The sequence below is a fragment of the Amphiura filiformis genome, chromosome 19, assembly GCF_039555335.1.
Source record: "Amphiura filiformis chromosome 19, Afil_fr2py, whole genome shotgun sequence".
Taxonomy (NCBI): domain Eukaryota; kingdom Metazoa; phylum Echinodermata; class Ophiuroidea; order Amphilepidida; family Amphiuridae; genus Amphiura; species Amphiura filiformis.
In genome coordinates this window covers 14,642,791-14,667,456 of record NC_092646.1, presented here as the reverse complement: position 1 = coordinate 14,667,456, position 24,666 = coordinate 14,642,791, and the positions used below count along the sequence as shown (strand labels likewise).

The following is a 24,666-nucleotide window of genomic DNA, read 5'->3' as shown; positions in this document are numbered from 1 at the left end:
ATGTTTTCGATAGTACCGAAACGAACGAATTAACGAAACGACGCCGATGCAAGTAACGAAGCGCAATACTTTTCTAAAGTGAACAACGGTTCACTAATTTATGTGAGAAACTATACGTAGGACCTGTGTAAAGTGTGCTTTGTGAGGCAACATGTATCGAAACCTGAAATAAATGCGAATGTCAGTATACACGAAACTTCGCTTGAATGCAGGCCCTACGTTGCTTACCGACGGGTGGGAGAAAGCTTGATGCACCCGTTTATCGTGTGCCGACGGGCGGGAGTAAGCTCTTTGCGCCCGTTTATTGATAACAAAATACCACAAAACTCTTTTTTAGGTAGAAGTCCTGTGTCAGTGTTGTATGATTCTATGAGTTTTTTTCTGCATGCACTAGCTGTGCAACTGCAAGATTACTAATGTCAGTGTTAGAAATGTACATACAGGCACTTTACTACCAAACTTTATTTGAATTGTCGTAAGCGACTCGTGAGTTGTCGTAAGCGACTCGCGACGGGTGGGAGTAAACTTGTTACCCCTTTATTAGATATTTATTAAAAAATACCACAAAGCTATTTTTCAGTAGTAGTCCTGTGTCAGTTTGTGCTTTTGTTGTCGTAAGCGACTCGTGGGAGTGTTAGAAATGTACATGCAGGCACTACTACTGATATCTTTATTTGATTTCTACGATTCGGATTCATAGGCCTTGATAACTTCTTTGAAGTTCTAATCTTTAAGCTTCTACCAAATGTGCATTTATCTACATGCACACTCATTAATATTTGCTATATTCAGTGACGTCTGACATGACTGGAGGCTGTGGTGGCTGTCTGTGCCAATGCAATGTTTATGTTTACACTGCTGACACGACCTTAAGCTTTTAGCTATTTTTAGGTAAGCTTACAAAACAGACACGCAACTGAACCTTTATTTGGTAACTATTTACCAACTATAGCATCTTCTTACAGGTAATTAATCTTTACAAATGTAGGGGCAAACTTGCTTTGCTCCCCTGGTTAGCAGAAGCTTGGTACTAAATAATACAATCTTCGATGACTCGGAACCAACAACAAAAGGTGACACAAATCATCACAAATCCAAGGATACACTTTTGCTGAAACGTATCTTTATGATGTTTATTATCTTCACTTGCTAATCTTCTTCTTTCTTGTCACAAATAAATTATTATGTTGGTTCAGGTAAAGATTAATTGTGTCTTTACCGAGAGCTTCTACACTACAATACATCAAAAACCAAGATGACAGCCTCCAGTGCCAAATTCGGCACCAAATTACATGTGATTGATGGGCTGCAGGCTATGTTTAGCTTATACTTCAAGGGCGCTCATCACATAAACAAACATGCCAAGGAATGCAATGATTAAGGATGCACAACACTTAAACAAACTTTGATTTTGGTAAATGGCATCAACACATATATTTCCCCTTGATACTTGCTAACTACAATTCTGCTTCATTCATGTCTCTCCATACATTCCAACATCCTAAAGCAGGCTCGTTAGCACGACTTACGCAACTTGCCAGAGCCTGGCCAGTGGCCCCATCAGGACCCAAGCGTGTCTCTACACATAACAACGCGGTTAAATAATTTCTTCATGTCCATTGTTTTATGCGCTTTTTAGCTCTAGCGGTGTCATGCTGTTCGCTTTTAAATGTATGTCAAGTATTTTTCCAAATTCACCTGTCTTATCATGTTGCTCCCAACTATTTTTACATTTTACTGTTATTTTACACGAAAGTAGCATTTCCGGCTGAAAACATTGTCTATACCTTATTCAATGGGTAGGGGGTCGAGGGGAACTTTACCAGTGAACATTAAAAGCAATTTTGTCAGCAATTCGTTATGAAAGAAACACATCCAATCTTGGTTTTTGAGAATGTTCTCCACAACTGAGTATTTTTGCCCAAATTTTACCTCACAGATGAATTTATCAAGTCTGTGCCATTCTCAATATCTATACTTTTATATACTTAGACCAACACTTTAGCAGTTATGAGGCCCAACAGTTTCCTTATAATTCCAGGGTTAAGACCAACCTTACGGATGTCATTTCCTTTCCATGTGCATGAATTTTCTCAGAAGGGGAAAACACTGATAACTATCGATTGTATAATATTATTGGCCTTAAATCATTTTAAATGTGATTATTGGCTTAAGGGATCGGATAGCAACGTTTGCACATTATTTTTTGTGGGACATGAGAGCACATCAGACACATCGAATTTTGAATACGGAGAATGTCCTTCTGATATCAAATAATTTTGATTTCACAATATAATACCAATTTTATGGCAAATCATGAAAAATTGATATTTTTGACATTTAACAGTCCTGGAAAATGTGCTCTCAGGTCCCACAAAATAACACTGTGCAAACGTTGCTATCCGATTCCTTGATGACGTTCATTGGCTTATTTTATTAATGTCAAAGTACTGCATTTCAACCTAGAAAAATATGGCTATTGATATGCCACTCGCCATAAGCAGCTGGTACACATACATATATGAGTCCTTTTCCATCATGACAGAAACTGCCAATGTCAACAATCAATCGTTTTACTTCTTTAAATGCTTACACGAATGTCTATTATTGGCATTAATCGATCTATTTATGTATTATGTCCGAATACTAAACATTACAATGTTTCTTAGTCATATGCTTTGACTAAATAAAGTTTGTCGAATGACGACCCAGCAAACACAAAAAACGTTTTAAAAACGTTTTAAATAAGTTATATTTTGGCTTTTGGTTTAGGTAAAAACGTTTTAATAACATTAAAATGTCGGGTTATATAAAGGTCATGATAACGTTTTAAAACGTTTTGTATGAAAAACACACTACAAAATATTTTAAAATGTTTTCAAAAAATGTTATTGTAAACTATGTTTGCAACATTTTTGCCAAATATTGTGTCAATACTTAAATAACATTATGTTAAAATATTTGAACCCAGCAAACACAGAAATGTTCTTAAAATGTTTTTTTCAAAACCGTTTAATAACATTTAAATGTCGGGTTATATAAAGGTCATGAAAACGTTTTCAAAACGTTATTGAAAATATTTTGGGCAAACATTTTTCGCAAAATATTTTTTCAACCCCAAAATAACATTTTGTTTAGAATGTTTTGTATCAAGTTTTCAAGAATGTTTTTGGAATGTTATTAAAACGTTTTTATACCCTTTATATAACCCGACGTTTATAACAGTTATATTTTAATCACGGATTCAAATATTTTCTAGGGAGACTCCCGTTTAAATGTTTGGAGATTAGTCAACAGAACTGGCAAAAAAATTTAAATTTCCACGTTTGCTATTTTTGGCAATATCAAGATTTTTAAAGCAAGAAAAGCCTTGTTTTTGTCAAAAATAAGACATATTTGACCACGCATTTTAAATAAACTAAAACCTTTACAGCCCAACAAACATGGTTTAATGAACTGGTAGTTTGTGTCCTATTACTGTTCCAAAAGGCAGCATTCTCCATTCTTTAATTCTCGAGAAAATATAGAAAATACAACAATACCTCATTTCAGCCTTACAGTGTTTATGTAATCATTGAGAAATGCCATGAAAACTATCCACAAATGACGTCACGAGTCAACTCTTAAAACATACTGATTGCCCCTCGTATTGCACGTTGGAAATGTTACCAGTTTCTCAACTAGTAACTAATGAGCACATTTTCTAGAATGTTCGTCAAAAGAATTAACGTAACCCTCGTATCATTGAGCTATTCCAGTTGAAATCCAGGTGTATGCGTTAAATGATGATGTGTTATTATCAGCGCAATGGACTGTTCTGAAATTAAACCAAGATTATGATTGTAAGTACTTTGTGACAATTTTCGTGAACTTTATTTGCTTCGATTTATCGCATATTTGTTATTCTCCGATGTTAATCGTCGTATCCGATCCTACATATATAGTTTTGCATTGTACATCGTTCACCATTTCTTCATATCGAATGTGTAGTCTAGAACAAAGACTTGTGTATGTTGTTCTTGAAGATGAAACCACTTGTATACAACTCACTTTTTTCACGCTCGACAAGGTGTGAACAACAACATTCATGCATGTCATAATAAACCTTGGACTAAGTACTTAAATCACAATAAACCAAGAGGTTGCAGAGGTGGTATACACAAAAAGCGTAGTATATCTGCTTGTTCAACTATCCCATCATGCAGTTCAAACTCTTCCACTCAGACCGGCGTAAATACAAACAATCTCATCAATATTTGCACTACTCGAGATCTCGCCCATAATGCTCCTCTCGTGCGTTTTGCGACCTGGAACGCCCGATCTATAAATGCCAAAAATAAATCTACTGCGTTATGTGACTTGGTTATCACACATCAACTTGATATTTTGGCAATAACAGAAACTTGGCTTACGGGGGATGAAAGAGACAATAAATCTCTTGCAGATATCACAAACACTCTCCCAAATTACAATTTCTACCACTACCCTCGTCTTCATGGTAGAGCAGGTGGTGTAGGCATTCTTGCTAGACATGGTCTTCAGGTGAAACTTAATGACCCCGTCAGATTTACATCTTTTGAACACATGGACATGCGCATTACATCATCATCGTCTGTGTTCCGCCTTATTGTCATTTATAGGCCTCCTCCAAGTAAAGAGAACAAGTTGACTGATCTTATGTTTCTTGACGACTTCCCATCACTACTGGAGTCTATTCTTCCATCATCATCGTTGTTGGTTACCGGTGACTTTAATGTGCATGTGGACAATCCTGAAGATCCATTATCTGCAAACTTCCTTGATATTCTCAATATGCATGATCTGAACCAGCATGTATGCTCTCCGACACATAAAAAAGGTCATACACTGGACCTTCTTGTAACACGTAAAACAAATGAACTTGTCACTGATGTATCTGTGCACCGTGGTTTGCCATCCGATCATTTTGCTGTGAAATGCTTAGTGCGGATTGTTCGCCCACCTGCATCCAGACAATGCGTTCGTAGCCGTAAAGTGCGTGAAGTTGACATTGGCATGATACGGAAGGACATCAGCTCAGCGCTATTACCTAACTCTGACACTTCAGACACTTCAAATGACATCTTGAAGGTTGACATTCTTACCGATCAGTTTAACTCCAATCTTCGTAAAATCATTGACAGCCATGCTCCTGTTACTGACCGCACAGTGATTCTGCGCCCACACGCTCCATGGTACTGCGATGCACTCCGAAATGCTAAGCAGGAAAAGCGTCGCCGCGAACGGAAGTATAAAGCCACTGGTCTTACTGTCCATAGAGAACTTTACAAAGAGCAGTGTGAAACCTACCATGATCTTCTCAACTCTGCCAAGACAACGTATCACCGTGACCAAATAAGTGATGCTGAGCCACGTGATTTATTCCGTGTTGTCGATACGCTCACAAAGCCTAAGTCCATCATTGCTCTACCAGCTCACGATGACCCGAAAGATCTCGCTGATCGTTTTGCTGACTACTTCCATCATAAGATCAGTAGCCTTCGTGACCGCCTTGATACCTCTTCCAACTCAGTTATCAGCATTGAATCTAATGGTACTTGCTCCAGCTCCTTTGATAGTTTCCATTCAGTATCTGAAGAGGAAGTTTTGAAGATTATTAAGTCTTCTCATATTACATCTTGCAAGTTGGACCCTCTGCCTGTTTCCATCACGAAGGAATGTATTGACGAGATGTTGCCTGGAATGACGGCAATTGTGAATCAGTCGTTACTATCTGGCTCTTTTCCATCAAGCCTGAAACATGCAATCGTCACTCCACTTCTTAAGAAGCCCAAGCTTGATGCTGATGAACTTGCAAACTACCGTCCGATATCTAACCTGACCTACTTAGGCAAGTTGATTGAGCGCGTCGCAATTTCTCAACTTCAGTCCTATCTGCATGATAATGACCTCAACGCCTCCAAACAATCAGCGTATCGTGCACATCACAGTACTGAGTCTGCATTGCTCCGTGTTCAGTCAGACATTCTTTGTGCACTTGATAAAGGTAATGAGGCCATTCTTGTCCTCCTTGATTTTTCGTCGGCTTTCGACACAATAGACCATCAGTTATTGCTTCAGAGATTAGCTGACAGATATGGCGTGTCTGGTACTGCCCATATGTGGATTAAATCATATCTTGAGAATAGAACACAATCTGTCGTCGTGAAAGATGCAGTTTCAACCAGTGTTTCTCTCAGCTGCGGAGTACCACAGGGATCGGTCGCTGGGCCGTTACTTTTCACCATGTACAGTGCCCCTATGCAAGATCTTATAACAGCACATGGTGTGCATACTATGGTGTACGCAGACGATACACAACTATATATGTGTTTCCACCCTGATGATCGAGCTCAGGCTATTGAAGTGATGGAAAACTGCATTGCGGATGTGAGATCATGGGCCGTTGCAAATAAATTGGTCCTTAACGATGCCAAGACCGTGCTCATCCATGTCACTTCCCGCTTCTCGAACAGACCTGCTACAAACATATCGCTTGTAATCGGGGATTCCGTGATCAATTCTTCAAGTGGTGCGCGCAATCTAGGCGCTGTAATGGATTCTCACTTTTGTATGAAAGAGCACATCGACAGCATCTGTAAATCTGCCCTAGTTGCAATTCGTAGAATTGGTCAAATCAGATATTATCTTGACGAGGTCAACACAGCGAGATTAGTTCACGCATTTGTTACTTCAAGGATTGATTCCTGCAACTCTTTGTTATACGGCCTACCGGATAGCTATATCTCCAAGTTGCAGCGAGTTCAAAACACTGCAGCCCGGCTCGTCACTCGCACCTCCAAGTATCAACACATCACTCCTATTCTTCAGGCACTTCACTGGCTCCCTGTACAACAGCGGATAATCTATAAGATTCTTCTCATGACCTTCAAGGCTCAAAATCAACTTTCTCCTCTGTACATCTCACATTTCATCTCGCACTACAATCCTAGTCGCAAACTTCGTTCGTCTTCTAAATCACTTCTCTCAGTCACATGTCGTCCATCTACCAAGTATTATGGGGAAAGATCATTCGCGTTCGCTGCACCTTTTCTTTGGAACAACCTGCCACATAACATTCGTTCTGCTGACTCACTGCACTCTTTCAAGCGACTTCTGAAGACGCATCTTTTCATTGTTTGATTCATCTGTGATTTTGTTGTTATATAATTTATTATGTTTCAATTTGCTGAGGGTGAAGTGCTAGAAACCTCTCCCCCTCAGCAGGGTGTTGTGCCACCCCATTTCGTGTTTTATTTATCGCCAGATAGTTATCGCTGTTTTTCGTCAAATATATCTTGTAAAAATACTTCTGTGTTGTTCTTGCTGAGGGTGACGTGCTGGTAACCTCTCCCCTCAGCAGGGTGCTGTGTCACCCCATATTGCGTTTTAATAATCGGCATAATGTTGTTCTCGCCGCTGGTCTCGCCTACGCCTTAATTTTAATTGTATTATCATGTTTGTTCTCGCTGAGGGTGACGTGCTGGTAACCTCTCCCCTCAGCAAGGTGTTGTGCCACCCCATATTTCGCGTTTTATTTATTATGTTTCTAGCTGAGGGTGACGTGCTGGCAACCTCTCCCCTCAGCAGGGTGCTGTGCCACCATCATATTGCTGTTTTTCCAAGCTGAAATATTTCTCGCTTCTGTCTGATTTGATCTTATTCGCCATTTAATAATTATTATGTTTTTATATTGATCATGTTGAACTTGGTTTTTGCTATAATGTGTATAATGGCCTGTAAATATAATATGGTCATTGTTTTATTGCTTACTCTGTATGTATATGCTGTGCTACCATGCGTCTTTCACTTGGTTGGGACCCTTTGCTCGTTCTTATTTTCTCCTTTCCTTGTGAGGGATGCTTGGTGTAGCCTAATTAATCTTGTTATTGTAGTTTGTATTTTAAGGTGTATTATTTAAGGATTTTTGTACATTTATTTAGTTTTTACTTTTATGTATGTGTGCTCTGTAAAGCGCATCGAGACTTCTGTATGATGCGCTATATAAATCTCTTTTATTATTATTATTATTATTAATTGTGTCGCTTATTAGAGCGTTTCAAGTGTACCTGTAAAATCTATTAATATGCTATTCCAGTTGAAATCCATACACCCCTATGAAATACATAACCTTAATCGTCCACACAGTGAGTGTGAATTTCAAATGAGGTTATCTGAATGGGGAATATTAAGGTCATGTCTTTCATTGGGGTGTATGGACTTCAACTGGAATAGCACATTAATAGATTTTACAGGTGCACTTGAAACGCTCCAATAAACGACACAATGACTTGGTTTAATCTCAGAACCGTCCATTGCGCTGATAATAACCCATCATTATTTAACTCTTACGCCAAAAATAGGCAAAGAGCATTTTAATATACTGTACAATATCAATACCAGAAATGTAACGTGTAATAGGTAAAGAGCATTTTCCAATACACTTTATCACAAATGTTACGTCCTAAGGTCAGTGGATACGCTCTACATCTCTAGTTAATGATATAGAGAATGGGACTTCCTATTAAATCATGTCTTCATACAATGCAGTCAGGCAAAGCATGTTCACGATGGACTCCATGTAAATCATGGAATACGCAATAACAGTGTAACATGCACAATATTAGATAGACTGAAATTCCTAATTAATTTTGATTGATAAGCCAATCAATTCTTACAAGATGTGCTTTGCCAAATGGTGTTTCAATTAATGTACACGCACTTGTACTTTTAATAAAATTGCCTTATATCAGTAAGTAATTACACATAGTGCGATAGACTTTTCTATTTGAGTAAAAGATATTATACATCACTTGTGGGTTAATGTTTATTTCTGTTCAATGCCGACGTATTCAGTGATGTTAAATAGAGCCTAAATGGCAACTGTAAGTGTGCATTTCCCAGGTCCTAAGGCAGCACTTACTTCTTATCTCGGTTGCTCATAGACACTCCACAGCCCTAGTTTAGTTATTGCCTTATATCATATCGATAATACCGGTATATTCTACCCCGTTTTCTTAAATCACAAAACGTTGACAGATGTCGGATATATTGCTTTTGACATATTACCTAGTATTTTACTTTTTTTTTACAAACGATTTCCAGACATCACTCAAAAAAGATCAATAATAACAGTGATGATCAGGCGATGTTTAAAACTGCACTTACGACGACAATAAGATCCCCTAACTGTTCCAAATTAAATATAGGGCAGGTTGTAGCTTATAAAACCACATGTCTTGTTTATGCTGATGCTTACTTTAACCAATCGTGCTCTAGATTTATGTTCTTCTTATGTCTTATCCAAAACAGGCAACCGATGAAAGACTTGTTAACGTGAACTCATTAGAATAAAAAAAGATGTTTGAAAGCCAAAAGGTCATCAATACTTATTGGTGAGTAGGTTGCTAGATCCACGCAAGGAAAGTCCCTCTCGTCTCAACATGTTTATAATCACACTTTGCGTTTCAGAAGAGGATTGACATTCTCATCCCTACCTCATCCCGCATCACATGGATATTTATGGTGGCAGTCAACGTAAGACATTATTTGGTTGGAATGTGTTTTGTTTGGGCACTATAAGCAAGATTGTATTAAGTATTTTGTGACTGTAATTGTTGAAGCACGGCCAGGACCGTTTTAGAATTTCCAGTCTGACTTAATAATGTAAAAAAGGCCACGGTGCTGCCCTAAAGACGCACACAACAATCATTCCCATATTTTACAATGACATCAAATAAAATATACTATCGTCAACAAGCCACATAAGTACTAACTGCGTTTGTCCTAAATATGATAGTCGGTTATCGACATCTATTTTACGCCATTGTAAATAGACTTTTTTATATTGTTCCTTTTCAAAATAAAAATGTAATTTTACGTTGATTCCAGATTTTTCATTCTTAAGCTCAAAACATCTCATGATTACAATACTACCTTCAGACTGCAATGTGATATACGTTTCACATGTGTGCGACAAGTTTTCTTTACTCTGTTTCGAGATATTTGGTGGTTATATTTTTAACTTTAAAACAAGTATTATAACCTACGGTTTTCGAAGTAAATAATGGGAAACGAAAGACAAAACAGGAAGCGAGGGAGTGAGATTGTGTAGGAAAGGAAAGAAAAAAGGGAAGGATGAGGAAAAGAAAAGATATTGCCAGTTCTTTTGCAAATAAATTAAGTATAGATATAAATAGTGATATACGAGTCGACTGATTGTCATTAAAAAGTATTCAAGTACACATCTCTGACATACAATAGAACCAAAAGTCACTCACCACATCATAATGTATAAGCTAAAATAATTAATCAGAAATGTTTTTGCGTTTGGAGATCTGAACAAAGCAGATAATGTAACATGACCACTTTTGATTCTGAAACTGATTATTGGTAAATATAGACTTTAATACGTAGTCTTGCATCGATCCCAAGCCATATAAGACGATATTCTTGACATGACTGCTTGTTTCTTAAGCCACTGATGCAACCCCCATGATCTGAAATAACCGCAGGCTAGGAAACACGAGATGTTCTTGGCTACGTTAGTCTGCGTGCCAACTTCCGTCCGCCAATAGCATTGATATGGATGGATTTTTTGAATTTGCTTTTTTCATAAATAAACACTGTTGACCATTGTCAACCATGTTTATTGTTTGATAAATATTCCTTTCGTTCCTTGTTTTCGGCTGCAAATGTTATATCAATCAAACACACTCGTCTTAGATTTGTTCAAGCAAATCCACAAACCATAGTACCAAGCTGCAAATACACTAATCTGTACTTTATGGAGGATTTATTCTCCATTAAAGATGCATACCTTCTGGAATCACATTTATATGTTATCTGACCGTGATATTATTTGTCATATTGAATGCATTGATGTTATATGTTATAATGAGTGGGGTTTCATGTAACCGTTTAACGCGTCCATCAATATTTATATAACAATTTAATGGGAATTCCTGGACACACCTAGAACATGGTTCCCGAACACACATCATAACAGGACCCCTCTTAAAACATTTGTTTTTACATCATCCAATTTTATATTTACTATTATTATTCCAGTTGTAACACATAATATATAGTTTTTAAAATGTAAGTAAAATAAATAAGAAAATAAAAAAGATTAGGAATATGACTCTTTTGATTAAATTGAATGGGGAAGATATCTCTGGAGGTGAATTTTATTTTATCAATTCAGTTTAATTTGTAATCAAGCGCTTGATGGTGCATTTCCATTTCCATGTGATTCCGTCTGTACAAATGTAATTATTGACCAGATGGTGACGCTGTATACTACTTTCTAATGACTTACAAGGGTAATGTAACAAAGTCTTCTCGTAAAACCGATACTGAATTTGATAGAATTATTTATCAAATTGGTTGAGCAAATGAAAGAGAGTACACTCCATTTTTTAGAAATGCGCACCCAAATTTGATCTCCCTTAGATATGAATAAAATATCGACTATTAGAATTCTTGACTTCTTTATACTTTCAGAAATAACGACTCTCTGTTTCAAATTATCTCAGAAAGGACACCAAAGGAATCATAGGAATAAAAAAGTACTGTCTATAATGTATGAGCTTTGGAAATTAGACGCGATACCTGTAATATTTCTAAATAATTTAACGTTGTACAAACTAAATGATGTTACGCATACAATCAGTGTCTGTCAGTAACAATGCAAACAAAACTGTTTCCAAAGATCTGACTTGACAAAACATAACCACCATTGCTTTCATTCTGACATTTGAAATGTAGCACGTTGGAAATGTTATGAGTTTTTCAACTAGTAAATAATGAGCACATTTTCTAGAATATTCGTCAAAAGAATCATCCCTCGTCTCATTGGGTTATTACAGTTGAAATCCATACACCCCTATGGAAGACATGATCTTAATCTTCCACATCGGGAGTATTAATTTCAAATCAAATGTGGTTACCTGAATGGGTGACTCCATTTGAAATCTACATCCCCTGTGTGGACGATTGAGATCACGTCTTTTATAGGGGTGTATGGATTTCAACTGGAATAGCACATTAATAGATTTTACAGGTGCACTTGAAACGCTCCAATAAACGACACAATGACTTGGTTTAATCTCAGAACCGTCCATTGCGCTGATAATAACCCATCATCATTTAACTCTTACACCATAAAATAGGCAAAGAGCATTTTTAATAATATATCAATATCAGAAATGTTACGTGCAATATGCAAAGAGCATTTTCCAATACACTTTATCAAAAATGTTACGTCCAAAGGTCAGTGGATACGCTCTACATCTCTAGTTAATGATATAGAGAATGGAACTTCCTATTAAATCATGTCTTCTTACAATGCAGTCAGGCAAAGCAGGTTCACGACGGACTCCATGTAAAACATGGAATACGCAATAACAGTGTAACATGCACAATATTAGATAGACTGAAATTCCTAATTAATTTTGATTGATAAGCCAATCAAGTCTTACACGATGTGCTTTGTCAAATGGTGTTTCAATTAATGTACACGTACTTGTACTTTTAATGAAATTGACTTATATCAGTAAGTAATTACACATAGTGCGATAGACATTTCTATTTGAGTAAAACATATTATACATCACTTGTGGGTTAATGTTTATTTCTGTTCAATGTCGACGTATTCAGTGATGTTAAATAGAGCCTAAATGGCAACTGTAAGTGTGCATTTCCCAGGTCCTAAGGCAGCACTTACTTCTTATCTCAGTAGCTCATTAGACACTCCACAGCCCTTGTTTAGTTATTGCCTTATATCACTGGTTATCACTGGTATCACCAGTATATTCTACCCCGTTTTTCTTCAATCACAAAACGTTGACAGATGTCGGATATATTGCTTTTGACATATTGCTTAGTATTTTACTTTTTTTCACAAACGATTTCCAGACATCATTCAAAAAGATCAATAATAACAGTGATGATCAGGCGATATTTAAAACTGCACTTACGACGACAATAAGATCCCCTAACTGTTCCAAATTAAATATAGGGCAGGTTGTTGCTTATAAAACCCCATGTCTTCTTTATGCTGATGCTTACTTTAACCAATCGTGTTCTAGATCTATATTCCTCTTATGTCTTTTCCAAAACAGGCAACCGGTGAAAGACTTGTTAACGTGAACTCATTAGAATAAAGAAAGGTTTTTGAAAGCCAAAAGGTCATCAATACTTAATTTTGGTGAGTAGGTTGCTAGATCCACGCAAGGAAAGTCCCTCTCGTCTCAACATGTTTATAATTACGCTTTTTGTTTCAGAAGAGGATTGACAGCCTCATCCCTACCTCATCCCGCATCACGTGGATATTTATGGTGGCAGTCAACGTAAGACATTATTTGATTGGAAAGTGTTTTGTTTGGGCACTATAAGCAAGAGGGTATTAAGTATCTTGTGCCTGTAATTGTTGAAGCAAGCCCAGGAACATTTTATAATTACCAGCCTGACTTGATAATGTAAAAAAGGCCACGGTGCTGCCCTGGTGACGCACACAACAATCATTCCCATATTTTACAATGACATCAAAGAAAATATTCTATCGTCAACAAGCCACATAAGTAATGCGTTTACCTATGATAGCCGGTTATCGATATCTTCTATTTAACGGCATTGCAAGTAGATTTTTTATATTATTCCTTTTCAAAAGAAAAATGCAATTTTACGTTCATTCAAGACTCTTATGCTGTAAGCATCCTATTATCGGACTACAATGTGATTATACGTTTCACAAGTGTGCGACAATTTCTTATCAATCTATTTCGAGATTTTTGGTGGTATTATTTAAACTTAAAAACAACTATGATTATGATAGTGTACAGTTTACGAAGTAAAGGATGGGATACGAAAGACAAAACAGGAAGTGAGGGAGTGAGACTATGTAGGAAAGGAAAGAAAAAAGGGAAGGAGGAGGAAAAGAAAAGATATTGCCAGTTCTTTTACAAATAAATTCAGCATAGATATAAATAGAGATACAAGAGTCGACTGGTCGTCCATGAAAGTATTCAAGTACACATCTGTGACATATAATTGAACCAAACGTCACTCATCACACCATAATTTATAAGCTAAAATAATTAGAAATATTATACCATTGCGTTTGGAGATCTGAACAAAGCAGATAATGTAACATCGCCACTTTTGAGTCTGAAACTGATTAGTGGTAAATGTAGACTTTAATACGTAGTCTTGCATCGATCCCAAGCCATATAAGACGATATTCTTGACATGACTGCTTGTTTCGTAAGCCACTGATGCAACCCCATGATCTGAAATAACCGCAGGCTAGGAAACACGAGATGTTCTTGGCTACGTTAGTCTGCGTACCAACTTCCGTCCGGCAATAGCATTGATATGGATGGATTTTTTGAATTTGCTTTTTTCAGAAATAAACACTGTTGACCATTGTCAACCATGTTTATTGTTTGATAAATATTCCTTTCCTTCCTTGTTTTCAGCTGCAAATGTTATATCAATCAAACACACTCGTCTGCGATTTGTTCAAGCAAATCCGCAAACCATAGTAGCAACTACGCTAAGCTGTACTTTATGGAGGATTTATTCTTTATTAAAAATGCATTCCTTCTGGAATCACATTTATATGTTATCTGACCGTGATATTATTTGTCATATTGAATGTATTGGTGTTATCTTATAATGGGTGGGGTTTTATATAACCGTTTAACGCTTCCATCAATATTTATATGACAATTTAATGTGAATTCCGCCTAGAAGAGGGTTCCTGAAGACACATCGTAATATGACACCTCTGAAAAACATCAAATAAATGTAAGTATAAAAAAAGCTAATCATACCTAGCTAAAAAATAAGTAAAAATTACACTGCTTTACAGGGAATTACCAGTGTAATGTAAACAAAGTCTTCCTGGGAAAACATACCTAATTTGATAGAATTATTTATCAAATTGGTTGAAGCAAATGAAAGAGAGTACACTCTCGTTTATTTAGAAATGCACACCCAAATCTGATCTCCCTGAGATATGAATAAAATATCAACTATTACAATTCGTGACTTCTTTATACTTTCAGAAATAACGGTTCTCTGTTTCAAATTATCTTAGAAAGGACAAGAAAGGACACCAACGGAATCAGAGGAATAAAACAGGACTATGTATAATGTATGAGCTGTGGAAATGTACCTGTGATATTTTTAAATAATTCAAAACCTTGGAGACCTTGTAGAAACTGATGTTACGTATACAATAAGTTTCTGTAAGTACCAAGGTAAACAAAATGGTTGCCATAGATACCAGTTAATTGTTCTCATCCTAAAATTTGTAATGTTACACGTCGGAAATGTTATTCAACTAAATAATATTAAAGAAAAGGTGCTTTTATTTGTTAATATTTTAAGATAAGAATGAACTTACTCCTCACTTACTATTGGGTCCCCTAATGAATTTTTCCAGTTCACTTATCGGCTAATGAGCTCAAATATGGGAGTTACTTAGGACTATCTTTGCACTCATTGTTGCGAAATTATGTTTGGCCTACGGCATTACCCCTGAGTAGGGTAGCCGATCAAACTACCAGGATAGAGGGGATAGGGGAACCCACTGATATTTATTCTCATCTTTTACTCTTACAAAGTTATTCAAGTATATAATATTGAGTTCAAACTTATTCAAGCAACGTGGCAGAGGAGGTTGGTGAATCCCGTGCGGTCTTTTTCCATTATGCCATTTTTTCATAATGAAAAAAAAACCGTTTTCACCGACTTTCACTATATTCCTACCAATCATGATCAAACCTTGTCATTCACCAGAGATCTAAGCCCTGATCACTTATCCCCAGCTTCTACAAAATTTTGTTATCTGTACCTTGATATATACATATGTCTTGACATAAAAAAAAATGTTTTTTACGTTTTCACTCGGACCACTGATAGTTCCTTTCAACACCCTGCACTAATTCTAATTAATTCTAAGAAAAACGGTTAGGAAAGTCATTAAATAGACAAAGTATTAATAAATGAATTTTAACCGCACAAACGGCAATTATTGATATAATTGTCAACGAATCATTATGCCAAAGTTTTCTTCTTTATAGCAAAGCTTGTGAAAACAACGAAAACACAATTCGCCATATCTGCTAAATCTGCAATAGATTGGAGCAACAATGAAAATATTTAATTAATCAATATTGTTATATACTCGTAGTTCTCTTTATGAAGTCATTGAACCAATCGGCGGTCAAAGCGAAAATACGAGGCGGAATTGAAACCTAGTTTCGTATTGCACATATGAAACACTTTCAATTGGAAATCCTGTCATTTAGATGAATGATTATTGATCAATGTAATAATAAAAGTTATTGTTAGCTTAGAATAACAGATGAATACGGTCAAATCATATTTCTTTGTTTTAACCACAAGTATTTTGATTTTTAACCAAAACAGTAAGTTGAATGACTCCAATGTTGTGGTACATTGTTATTACCTCTGTCCCTTACATGATGGCAACCGTTTGTCATGTTTTATTTGAAGCACCTGTTCTGAAACTTCAATGGAAAAGTATAAATTTAAGTGGCACCAATATTTGCAGTAGAAGTTGTTCTGAGTACTGATAGTCGTACACTGTATTAACGTATAATAATATTAATATTTTACAATAATGTACTGTACATTTTACTATATTTTTATCGGTTCCTGCAAGCTGAGAGTTTGGTATTTTACCATAATAAAAAAAAAATTCAAATACTAAAAGTGTAGTAGCACTCTGTAGTCTGTTGTATTGGATACAATGCTTAAACTCTCAAAATGACATTTGCTAATTTTTTAGATGCTGTTGATCTTTCTTTCCCGATTTTACTGGTACTAGCTAATCCGATGCCTTGCATCTTCAACTGATATTTACTTGTGGTATTGCCTTAAGGCTTCAGTAAATACTGATACAAGAAGATACGTACTATCATCTGCTCGCATTGTGTATTAGTAACACGATATTGAATATCAAAATAATACTTTCAATGTGTATAATAAATCTGATAGGTGATCTGCGCCATGTCAATAACCCCCACATTACAATTATGATCCTGCCCCGACATGATGATATTTCTATATAATCAATATTATCATTTGGATTTTTCCTTTGCTTTCTCAATACAAAAATAGAATGTGCTCAGTATCGGTAACAAGAGTAGCAGTTATTCTAGGGTATGTTCCAGGGTATAAGCATTGTAATTCCATTTTGTTACACAAACAATATGACGTCCTTTATTTTATTTTCAAGAATCCAAATGTTTTGTTCAAGATCTAGATCCTGGTCTAGATGTTGTTTACGTCCTCAAAACAACTGGATTATTTGGGTTCTGTTGGATACTAAATATTAGTCTGAATCTGGTAATAATAATGGTTAAAAACTAACCAATCGGAATGCGTTATTACATTTGGCACCTAAAATCGCGTCCCTTTTTTATGACAATAAAACACGTCGCCAGCGACTACACTCACAAAATATCAACAAAAAATATGCAGAATTTAATAACTTAATGAAATCTACTCATTTGATACCCTATAATCCCATCCATACTACCAATATGCCGTATACGTCAATTTAGATTATGAGTATTATTCATTGGTTAGTAGTTTGACATCAAGTTGAAGATAATTGCAATAAAACAATTGTTTCAAATTAATCGAATGAAAATGAGTATGCTTTCAACCAAACGTGGCACAAAAAGTGTACATTAATCAATCGAGAATAATTATCTGTAAATATGAAAATTGAAAATAATTTATTTGGATGTGAGACATACGAAGAATACCGATATTGATACTGAAATAGGATACTGATATTTGCATGCATAGAAATTAACATATAAATTTAATGTTGTAGGAATATATTAAATTAAATAACGTGTTAATTTTTAATGTTGAGTTATATACTTCACAATAATAAACCATAAATCATAATTTGATTCCTACTTATCAAAAGAACGTATGTTTATAAGGGCATGATGAGGATGAAAATTATAATTGCCTATGCAAGGCTAAAGAAAATTATACATATAATTGCATGGTTGGCAAAAAAAGTAAACTTAAAGGATCCCGCCCAAGGATGAGAATTAACCTAATTTCTAATACTCCCGCATTTGTATTGGAACTTCAATAATTCGTTTTACGGGTTATTTTAAAATTTATATTATATTGTGATTTTCAAAAAATGAAAATTATTTGATATCAGAAAGACATGCTTCGTATTCAGAATGTAATTCGATAGGTCTGAGGTGCTCTCATGTCCCACAAAAAATACTGTCGAAACGCAATAAACGCTCATTTTGGATCCCTTAAGGCTTCAGTAAATACTCGATACAAGCAGATACGTACTATCATCTGCTCGTATTGTGTATTAGTAACACGATATTGAATATCAAAATAATACTTTCAACGTGTATAATAAATACGATAGCGATCTGCGCCATGTCAATAACCCCCACATTACAATTACGATCCTGCCCCGACATGATGATATTTCTATATAATCAATATTATCATTTGGATTTTTCCTTTGCTTTCTCAATACAAAAATAGAATGTGCTCAGTATCGGTAACAAGAGTAACAGTTATTCTAGGGTATGTTCCAGGGTATAAGCATTGTAATTCCATTTTGTTACACAAACAATCTGACGTCCTTTATTTCCTTTTCAAGAATCCAAATGTTTTGTTTAAGATCTAGATCCTGGTCTAGATGTTGTTTCGAGAATAATTATCTGTAAATATGAAAATTGAAAATAATTTATTTGGATGTGAGACATACGAAGAATACCGATATTGATACTGAAATAGGATACTGATATTTGCATGCATAGAAATTAACATATAAATTTAATGTTGTAGGAATATATTAAATTAAATAACGTGTTAATTTTTAATGTTGAGTTATATACTTCACAATAATAAACCATTAATCATAATTTGATTCCTACTTATCAAAAGAACGTATGTTTATAAGGGCATGATGAGGATGAAAATTATAATTGCCTATGCAAGGCTAAAGAAAATTATACATATAATTGCATGGTTGGCAAAAAAAGGAAACTTAAAAAGGATCCCGCCCAAGGATGAGAATTAACCTAATTTCTAATACTCCCGCATTTGTATTGGAACTTCAATAATTCGTTTTACGGGTTATTTTAAAATTTATATTATATTGTGATTTTCAAAAATGAAAATTATTTGATATCAGAAAGACATGCTTCGTATTCAGAATGCAATTCGATAGGTCTGAGGTGCTCTCATGTCCCACAAAAATACTGTCGAAACGCAATAAACGCTCATTTTGGATCCCTTAAGGCTTCAGTAAATACTCGATACAAGCAGATACGTACTATCATCTGCTCGTATTGTGTATTAGTAACACGATATTGAATATCAAAATAATACTTTCAACGTGTATAATAAATACGATAGCGATCTGCGCAATGTCAATAACCCCCACATTACAATTACGATCCTGCCCCGACATGATGATATTTCTATATAATCAATATTATCATTTTGATTTTTTTGCTTTGCTTTCTCAATATAAAAATAGAATGTGCTCAGTATCGGTAACAAGAGTAGCAGTTATTCTAGGGTATGTTCCAGGGTTTAAGCATTGTAACTCCATTTTGTTACACAATCAATCTGACATCCTTTATTTCCTTTTCAAGAATCCAACTGTTTTGTTCAAGATCTAGATCCTGGTCTAGATGTTGTTTACGTCCTCAGCACAACTGGATTTTTTGGATTTTGTTGGATACTAAATCTTAGTCTGAATCTGGTAATAAAAATGGTTAAAAGCTAACCAATGGGAATACGTTGTTACATTTGGCACATAAAATCGTGTCCCTTTTCATGACAATAAAACACGTTGCCAGCAACTACACTCACAAAATATCAACATTTAGTTTGACATCAAGTTGAAGATAATTGGAATAAAACAGTTGTTTCAAATTGATCGAATGCATATGAGTATGCTTTCAACCAAATATTGCACAAACAGTATACATTAATCAATCGAGAATAATTATCTGTAAATATGAAAATTGAAAATAATTTATTGGGATGTGAGACATACGAAGAATACCGATATTGATACTGAAATAGGATACTGATATTTGCATGCATAGAAATTAACATATAAATTTAATGTTGTAGGAATATGTTAAATTAACTTACGTGTTAATTCTTAATGTTGATGTATATATACTTCACAATAATAAACCATACATCAAACTTTGATGCCTACTTATTAAAAGAACGTATGTATATAAGGGTTAATTGTAACAATGATGAGGATGAGAATAATAATTGCCTATGCAAGGTTTCCAAAAAGTATACATATAATTGCATGGTTGACAAAAAAGTAAACTTAAAGGATCCCGCCCAAGGATGAGAATTAACCTAATTTCTAAAATTACGGGTTATTGTCGGCAATCCACATACATTATACTTGAAGCAGATAAGCGGTGTTACTACATTACTAAACTACAGTACTATTTCTATTTGCAGCAAGTCTTGTTTGTTCTCCATATGTAGGGTGTAATAAAAGTTGGACTACATGACACCTACCGGGTTTAAGTATTCATATCGAGCGTGTCTTCCTGTTTAGTGCGCTGAGACATAAACAAATTTGGTAATAAAATGTCTCACATCAGTTAAAATAACACATTACAAAATGTCATACAATTGTTAACCTTTTAGTGGCAGTTAAAACTTAAAAACGTCTTAGTATTCACGAAAGGTTTAGTTATTAATCAAATACAAACTATGAAATGCTCAATGCATTTCCGTTGCCAGATATAAAGCTGGACGTACAAATACTCTAAAACACACACAAACTCCCACTCCCCTCCAGACACTCACTCCACCCTCACCCCTCACACCCCACTTACACACCTACCCAAGACCCACACAGTAAAAAGAAAAGAAACACAGCACCCTAAAATATTGTGAATATTGGCTCTTATCCGAAAGCCAATGCTTGACAATTGTGCTATTAGCGGAGACTTTCCATACGCTGGATTTTCATGCAAAAATAATGTTTTGAATTTTCTGAAGACGAGAGAGTTGGTTTGCTGGTAATCAATAGAGAAGTGCATTGTTGTTATCCAAACGTGAAGAGATGAATGAGTGAATAATTTGTTCAGTAAATGTAAATATAACTCACAGGAATCTAACAACGCTATGACAAATCTCCCCAATGGGTATCCATGCTTCATATGGGTCGTGTCATAAATAAGTAAATCTACAAGTTGTCTACTGTATTTGCGTCATGTAGTTAGCGCCAGCGGATTTGGTTGTGTTTATACACGGGCAATGACCACGAGTTTCATTTCAAAATTCATGGCTTACTAAACAGATATGACGTTTTCACACTTAGAGGTTTTCACCTAGTAGTAGTCCATTATTTGACACTACTAGATGCACAAAATATGTTATGAACAGCGAAATGATGATATCATCCAATTCGACCGTGTCAACACAATTTTGGAGTTAGATGAGTTGTGGACCGTTAACGGGGAGGAGATGTACGTGTTATGGTATTTAACCATGGCAGTCTCCAGTGCAGGGTATGTCTAAGCTGTTAGCACAATTGTAAATGAACATTGTTTGGTGGTGTATGGGGGTGTGTAGGGGAGACATTCCTTTTAATACATTTTGTTCTGGGTGTCTGCACGTGTTATCAACCTGCGCAACTTTTGTGGGATTTGCAGTTTCTGTATCTTCTTTCATTGTCTTTGTATGCATATCAATGCCTCCGTCGGGCCGTGCAAATTGAAGTTGATATGTGTGTAGCGCACGGTACAGTGGTGCAGATGTCACGTGCGACAAAACTCAATACCCGTAGGATAATAAGTATGTCGGTATAAGCGAAGGAAAAAAGAAAAATATCTGCTGTAGTCATTAGTACTTTATTTATGAATAAATCACTGATACAATAATTTTTTTTAAGTAAACATTATCTTCCAAGTCCAAGAATGATTCAACTTTTTACACAACAAGGCGAAGAAGAGAAAGAAAAAACCCTAAAAGAAAAAACCACTATAGCGTGTTGCTTACCCTGCCGATCGTATTTGGTATGATCCATTATATTATATTTCATAGTGGTAGAACGCTGCAAGCTAAGCATTCTGTTTCAAGTATGTTTTGTTCTCTCTTTCAGATATCATTGTGCCCTTTAAGTAAAATGCATAGGGTAATCGTCAAAGCTGTTTCAAGACCTAACATACAAAATTCCCCTCCGTTTGTATACATATTATTTTTCGGTGATAAACCAGGTCATTAACATGCTTAAGACACATCCCAAGATTACCGACGATTTTCTCTGTTCTTTTTCCATAACCAGGTTTTGTCATTGAGTAACGTGTATAGCATTCATTGCCGAAAGCTGAAAATCTCTCACATCAAAGTACTCCCGATTAATATGTACACCATGTCTGTTATGGAAACCTGTATTAGTGGCAACGTCACAAAACCTTCAAGAAAATGGGCTACAATTACTTGTGAGTTATAAACACTTCGCATATCAATATCGTAAACACAGACAGTTCAGTGTTTTAATCAAAATGCCAATAACCATATTAAATAATCCCTTCTATAAAATGACACCCATGGGATTTGCCAATAATTATATATATAATTGAGTTGTTTTTTATGCGTCTGAACTGTATTTATAACTCTTTTGTCGTTTTCTTGGGTTTCCTATGTTAGTTCAAGAATAAACTTGCGGAATATGTTTGAACCAGCATGGGAAATATATTTACCCTGATAGTTCATATTCCTTTTCCTCTTAAAGGGTCTGAATGGAAATGATTTTACCCTGTTCCTCTCAAGAGAGCCAGTCTCTTGATTCGAGTAGAGTAGCGTGGATGATCTAGGAAACCTCAATTTGCAATCTGTCACCTGTGATTTCAATCTTATAGCATCGCAAGTTCTTGAAAATCATTATGTATTTGTCTTATCGATCAAAGTTTTAAGTTACACTAACTTTATTAAATCATTATTATCATGGTAGTGTTAGCAAATTATCATTATGTTATCTATATAATTATCTATGCATTATTTGTTATTATTATTATTATTATTATTATTATTATTATTATTATTATTATTATTATTATTATTATCATTAGTTACTGTCTTTTGCAACCAAACTCTTCATATAATTGACATTCCTTGATTGATTAGAAAAATACTCACTTTACCAAGAAATTAATTTTCATTGATTTTAATAAGATTTAATAAAAATTTTACCAAATTGATTTGACAACAACATAAACAACCCACCCAATACGTGATAAAATCAGTCACACAGAAATAGAGATCACTATTGTTTTTCAATTGTCGAAAAGAAATTGATGTCGACCCTTGACTATTCGTCAAATTATTGAACATGAAATATAAATGACAATTGCGAATTGAAACCATCCCCCATCAGACCACAAGAAGCGCACAAAAAGTCATCGACTTGTATTTGTCATATAAAGTAACTGAGTTGTACGGACGTGTCAATAATGGATGGCCGATGATGCGTTCTGGAGCTGTGTTGCTATTTTGGGCGTTCCTTTTGCTACCGACATGAAGGATGAGATTTTAAATGCGTCTTTGGCAGGCAATTGAAAAGTGATAAAAATGGTTTCATAATTAATGTTTAATTAAATAAGAGAGGTACACGGATTGAGCATGACATTTTAACAATGATCTTGCATGTGATATGCTGAAGGGTAAAAACCTTTTTCATTGTATTTGTATGCTTTGTATAACTTTAATGAAATAAATTATTATATATAATAACATAATGCGTGGGTGTTATATTGAGTTTCCCTTGAAATCCTATTTTGCAACTTGTACTTTCTCTTGTTATCTCTCTTCAACACAGATATCTGATGTAATGTCTCTGAAAACATTACTTTATTTTGTTTGAATTGTTGATCATTTGTTTGTGTTGGGTTTTGTTTGTTTGTTTGTTTGTTTGTTTGTTTATTTGTTTGTTTGTTCATTGCTTTCTTTAGGGTACTGATTTATTTGTCGGTTTTTGTGTAGGTTTGAAAAATGTAAACAATAAAAATACAAAAAAAGGTTATTTTAAAGGATTTAATCAAGGCATACAAAGTCTACATGATAACTCAGCAGGTCTTAGTTTTCTAAATTTTAACCCTAAATCAACCACCAAACGACCCAGACTACTCTTTTGGTCAGACATAAAACAAAAAAGTAATAATAAACCCGGTTGCTTTGTATCGAAATATTGGTCTATTGCAGTTGAAGTCCATTTACCCCTATGGAAAATATGACTTTGATCTCTCACATAGGGAGTCACCCTTTCAGATTTGAAATTCATACTCCCTGTGCGGGAGTTTAAGGTCGTGTCTTCCATAGCTAGGTGACATACGGATGTCAACTGGAATTATGGTATTCGCCTGGATATAAAAAATACAGTGGCATAGACCATGAATTTGATCGAACACAGAAACTTGCTTGAATTTGCAACTCACTATACGTTGCGTTGCCGATACCATCATTCTTCTTTAATCAACTGACCCGCTAGACTGGTCAGGCGATATTTGAAAACGGCCAGGAATCTTTTGGATGACCCATGTGTGAGATAAATTGTATGGTAGT

The 24,666-nt window shown here is 35.3% G+C and overlaps 1 protein-coding gene across 1 annotated transcript; it reads left to right on the top strand.

Annotated features, from left to right (window-relative positions):
- Positions 1 to 4,584: 4,584 nt before the first annotated feature.
- On the top strand, positions 4,585 to 7,161 carry LOC140140398 (uncharacterized). Its single transcript, XM_072162157.1, has one exon. The coding sequence runs from the start codon at positions 4,585 to 4,587 to the stop codon at positions 7,159 to 7,161; it is 2,577 nt and encodes an 858-aa protein (XP_072018258.1).
- Positions 7,162 to 24,666: the final 17,505 nt, after the last annotated feature.